This window comes from Antrostomus carolinensis, unplaced genomic scaffold (assembly GCF_000700745.2).
Source record: "Antrostomus carolinensis isolate BGI_N321 unplaced genomic scaffold, ASM70074v2 scaffold25966, whole genome shotgun sequence".
Taxonomy (NCBI): Eukaryota; Metazoa; Chordata; class Aves; order Caprimulgiformes; family Caprimulgidae; genus Antrostomus; species Antrostomus carolinensis.
The window spans coordinates 44,731-50,194 of record NW_010322909.1 but is presented as its reverse complement, the minus strand read 5'-3'; the positions used below and the strand labels follow the sequence as shown (position 1 = coordinate 50,194).

General features: G+C 54.6%; 1 protein-coding gene across 1 annotated transcript in view; it reads right to left on the bottom strand.

Moving 5' to 3' along the window:
• Positions 1 to 2,968: 2,968 nt before the first annotated feature.
• Positions 2,969 to 5,464, bottom strand: part of ASS1 (argininosuccinate synthase 1) — a gene marked incomplete at its 3' end in the record, with an annotated part of 15,872 nt that continues 13,376 nt past the window's right edge. Inside the window, 2 exon segments of the mRNA XM_010170429.2 lie at positions 2,969 to 3,033; positions 4,043 to 4,127. Of these exon segments, the coding sequence (XP_010168731.2) occupies positions 2,969 to 3,033; positions 4,043 to 4,127 (150 nt within the window).

Genomic DNA, 5,464 nt, shown 5'->3' with positions numbered 1-5,464 from the left:
CACGGCAGCCCAACCACTTCCATCAAACCTCATCCCATCCATGATCTCAGCATCCTACAGGCACAGGATGGGTCACTGCCCCAAAGGAGAACCACCCCCTCCTCTCAGATCACCCCAGCGATGCCAGAGCCTGGTCCCCAGGGACAGGTCATGGGGTGCTCACCGAGCCCCCATCCCCACGGGCCTGCAGGAGATGACAGCCAAGTTAAAACCAAAAACCAGCCGTCCCCTTGGGCATGGCCACTAACACAGTTTATATTCCCTCTCCTTTGCCTTAGGAGATGTTAAAGCCAATTTGGGCTGACCGAAGGTTTGGGTTCATGTCTTGACCCCCACCTCCTGCCTGTCTGTGCCCATTCCATTCGACATGATGCTAGAGGACCTGGGACCAGAGCATGACAGCCTGGGTGGAGAGGAGGGGAGCTGACAGCCATGCCCCAGCCTCACCACTGAGGAGACAAGAGACACCTTCAAAGTGACACTCACAGCGTCTCCAAGTGTCTATTTTCATCTCCCCGTGTTTACAGGAAAAAGACAGAGGTGTCAGCACTGCAGCCTAGTGAAGCTCCCCCCAAAATTCCCACCGGGGAAAGGGGGGGGCTGGAGCGAGGGGGGGACATGGTGGGGGGCAACCAAGGAAAGAGCTGCTGCTGCTTAAAATTTTCTAATTTGTAACCTTGGCTGTCAGTTCACCTCCATCTGAGCAATTTTGCTGCGCTGAGTGTGGGCTGTCACTCCCGACAGCATCCGCGGGACAGGACGGGATGCAGTGGCTTCCCGAGGGCGATGCTGCCCAGGGGAAGATGCTGCCCAGGTTTCTCCCACTGACCCAGGGCTGAGGCTGAGTGGGGCCTGGTACGGGTTCATCACAGGGAAGAGCTTTTCCACTTTGCTCCACCATCTGCTCCACAAATCCAGGAAAAGGGAAAAGGAAGGAGAGAGCAGAGGGGAGGAAAAGCCCCAGCCGAAAGCAGCACTCAGCTCTTTTGGCAGTGGCCGTCCCCTCCTTCTTGCTTCCTCCCCACTGACTTCATTTACTTCACTTAATTAGCCCCCCTTCGGAGTTAAAAAGATAATTTGATAATGAGGATGTGAAAAGGCGGGAGAGGCAGAGCTGGGCTCCTGCTTGCAGCCAAGAGCCCCCAGCCGAGCCATGCCCCCCCGGTCGGCTGCAGCTCTACTCCCCGGCACCCCATAATTACCCACCCTCCTCCCACTAAAACAAATACAGAAAAATCGAGTTAATAGGGCTTAAAAGGCTGGTGCGGGCACGCTCAGCTCGCCCCTCGCCCATTAGGCCTTAACGAAGTTCAATTAGGAGCTTAGTAAAAATCAATGCAAATTAATTTTTCTCTTCTCCAACTCCCCAAGTCCAGGAGATGAGGGAGAGGAGGCACCTGGCCAGAGCCTTTGCTGCCACCTCTGTGGCCGTGGAGGGCTCTTGCTCTGCTGCTGACTGCCCGTGCCTCAGTTTCCCCTGTTGAGTGGGGGTCCCTGCGGAGAAGGGGTCCCTGTACTGCCCTGAGATGGTGGGAGCAAACAGCCACTGCACACCTCTGGGACCAAAGGGAACATCTCCCACCGGCCAGCCCAGGTCCCATCTCCTGCCCTGTTGACCTTGACCCCATTTGGGGTTCACAAGGCTCCTCCAGAGAGGTGGTGGGGTCACCCCGAGCTGCCCAGCACCCCAAAACCCCTGGGGAGAGGCAGGTCCCAGCAGCACCCTCCTGCTCCAGCCCCTTCCCATCCCAGCTCTCCATCTCTCCTGCAGAGCATCTCTTAGAGATGTTTCTGCTAATCCCACGGAACAAAACTGGGGGCAGGATCCTGTTCAAACCCACCACCAAGGTCTCGTCCCCAAGGCACACACACCCCCGCTGTCCCCACAAAGCCCGGTCCTCCCACGTCTGCCAGCACACAAACACGGCAGCGATCGCTTGGCAATGTCAGGCGGGAGACAGACATGACAGTTAAATGGGGTTTAGAGAAATTATTAAATGCTGGAGGGGTCACTAGAGCGTGTCAGTGGCTCTTAAAAAAATTAAATAGATTTTGACAAATTACTCAGCATCCTGCATGCAAATGCGCAGGCTGGCGTGTGCGGTTTGGGGTTGGGTTGGTTTTTTGTTTGGATTTTGGTTGTTGTTTGTTTTTTTTTTTTTCCCCTTCTTTCTGTTTTAATTTGATTATTCAAACTCAGATCAAATGATTTGGGGTTTTGTTTCTCGCCTTTCATGGCTGATGCTCTTGCAAAGGGGCCGGTGCCCCGTGGTGGGGAGGGAGACTGTGGGATGAGTCTTATCAAAATATTTGCTGACGCCTTGCACAGAGGGCAAGTTTAAAGAAAGGGAGCATCTAATTAGGTATTAATGAGATTTAAAACAAAAGAGTGGAGGCAAGGAGATGGGATATGATGATGAGCCACCTCATTCCTTGGTTTTGCATGGGGCAACTCGCTGCCTCTGGAAATTTCCAATGAAGTTGATCCTGATGGATGATCAATACTAAGAGTTAGAGCCTCAAAAATGTGTTGATAAATCGAAGAATTAGCTTTAAAAAACCCTTAGTAACTTGCATTGGCCTTCTGCGCTTTGGACCTGTGCTCTAGAGCCTTGCACCCTCCAGGACCTCCCACGAGCATCCTCCCACGCCAGTCCATAGCTTGGTGGCTTTTCCACTGGAGACAGATCTCACCCAAGACTTGGGGTCTCTGGTGGCACTGGGACCCCAGGGCTGGTGCACAGCGGCACTGGCAGCGAGCAGGCAGCTGCCTTCGTTAGAGAGCAACAAGGAGTCCGTGTCACGGGGAAATCTCGGTCAAAAGCTGATGGGGAGAGAGTGGTCAAGAGCTGCTGCTGCGACCTGAGCCAGAGTACCCAGTGATGTTGAGCACCCACCACATCCCACCAGGGTTTTCCCTTTTTTTGCTGTTTTTAGGGCAGGGACAGCACTGCCAGCACTTGCTCACCTCTGGACTTCATCCCGATGAAGCGGTTCTCCACGATGTCAATGCGCCCAACGCCATGCTTGCCCCTGCCGAAGAGGAGAGAAGTTATAGCAGCCCCAGCAGGATGTGGGTATCTGTGAGGGGTGGGACAATGGGGGACAAACCCCAAATGACAGCGTGGCCAGCCCCTGAGTGACACTACTGACAGTCAATAGTGACCCCCAGATAGGGCAGGTGACAAGGAGATGGATTTTCTCTCCTTTTCCCCTCGTCTTTGCTGTGCCACCAGTCTCCCCAGCCTTTCTTGCTGCTGGGGTTGGCAGTGGCACATCACACATGGGCCACCGGAAAATAAACCAGGCAAGGGGACAGGCCACTCTGCAGCTGTATCCCTGATGACCAAAGTAATTTTAAACCCACTTAATTAACATTTAAAAAGTAAACTACATGGAAAAGTTCATTCCCATTCAGCTCTGGGAGGATGAAGGCTGAGGCACAAAGGAGGATGGCTGGGAAGTGGGTGGCACTTGGCACAGGGCGGGAGGAGCGGGTGCCCTCAGGGGTGCTGCCGTATTTTTGGGTGTACCCCTGGGGATGGCTCTGCCCTGGTGGCAGCAGGAACTGGACACAGGGCGGAAAACCCTGAAGGAGCTGCTGCTGGGGAGGCAGAGTGGGGACAGAGTGATGGACCTGGCCAGCATGGCTCTAAGCCCCTAAAAAGCCTGCTCTTCACCCAAAAGAGAGCAGGGTGCCCTGGGGGCCCAGCCACCCCCAACCACGGACAGGGCAGCCCTCACCCAACCCTGCAGCTGGGGCACACAGCAAACAGAGGGTGTTAATGAGACTTTGTACCCCTCCTTGTGCGCAGGGAACATGAACCCTAAACACTCCTGCGCTCCTGGACTCTGTATCCAGCTCCACTTGCTGGGCATGAATGGCACAACTGGGACAGTCCCATTCTCATACTGCTGACCACCATCCCTAGGCTCACTGGGATGAGCATCCTGCTTCCACCCCACCCTGGGGACCCCAGGGACACTGCCCTCATCCCCACAAAGAGGTGGCAGTGGTGGCAGGGGACAACGCGGCACTCACGCGATGTTGTTCAGGTACACGAAGAGCTCCAGTGCCGAGCAACGGGTGGCTCCATCCCCAGTATTGGTGACCTTCACGGGGACACCTGCGGAGGCAGGGAGGGAGGATCAGCTGGTGTCATGATCCCCCCCGGAATGTCACCCCACAGGCGTTAAATAGATGTGACAGATATGAACTCTAAATAACTTCTTAAAAAGGCATATCCAAGCTGGTGCAGGGGGGAGGCGAGGGGAGAGGGACCCCCCTTGGGAGAGAAGAGAAATAAATAAATAAATAAGGCCATAAAAACGTCCCCCCTCCTTTTCCCCTCTTCTCTGCCTCTCTCTTTTTTAGGGCCTGTGAAATTGCAACCAGGCCCTTAACTAATTGAATTTCACGCTCGGCAATTGTCTTACAGCGCAGCACCTTCTGTCCCACCAGCCCCTGCCAGGGGGGCTGACGAATGTGTCCCCCCTGCCAGCATGGGGAGGGGTGTCTGGGGGGGGACCCCCACACCGGGACACGGCTGCTCGCACACGCATGCACACGCACCCCGCCGCAGGGTGCTCCCCGCCATGAATTAATTATTGCACTTTTCTTTTTTCTTTCTTTTTTTTTCTTCTTTTTTTTTTTTTTTTTCCTTAATTTTTGTTTTTTAAGGGCTCTTGGGCAGGAGCTGGGCAGGGTAGGGTGAAGGGGGGGGAATGCTGAATAGAAAGAGGCATTTTTCTTTAGCGGTGTGAAATGAGCAATAAATGTATTAGGAAGCTGACAAGGGGGCTGCGGGGCCCACAAAGAAAAGCGGTGCGGAGTTGGAGGCTAATCCCCCCTCCATCTGCCCTCCTCATTACCATTTAACGCACTATCACTTGCCAATCAGCCTCAATACCTCCCTTTCTAGTCTTTATTACGAAGGCGCCCGCAAGAGCCCTGCCTAGTGATGGGGGCTGTCAGCTCCCCCCCATCCCCCCCCCCCCCCTTAAACCCCCTATTTTCCAGGGGTTTATAAACTCAGTTGTAAATTGCTATTAAATGTAACTCGCGGTAATAATGAACCTTAAGCTGCTTCTCGGCGCTGGCCCCCCCTCTGCGCCCTCCCCTCGCCCCGGCTCTTTCTATTCGCATCCTCTGCCGGGGTATTGGCCGGGGTTCGCTCAGCGATGTCGGGGCAGTTGTTGGCGAAAGCTGCTTAGCCTTGAAAATAGTTAATAATTAGATTAAAACTTCAAATAAATTAACTAAGGGCTGAATGGGCTGCTGGGAGGAGGGGGGAGCTGCTCCTTGCAGGGAGATGGTTATAATGGAACAGGGATGCTGGTGGTGGGGAGGGGACCCTCTCTGAGCAGGGTCTCCTCAGTCTGAGCTGGGCTTGTTGCTGCTGCTGGGACAGATGGTGGCACGGGGATGCCCATGGCTGGGAGAGGGGGGGGGTGCCACCCTTTG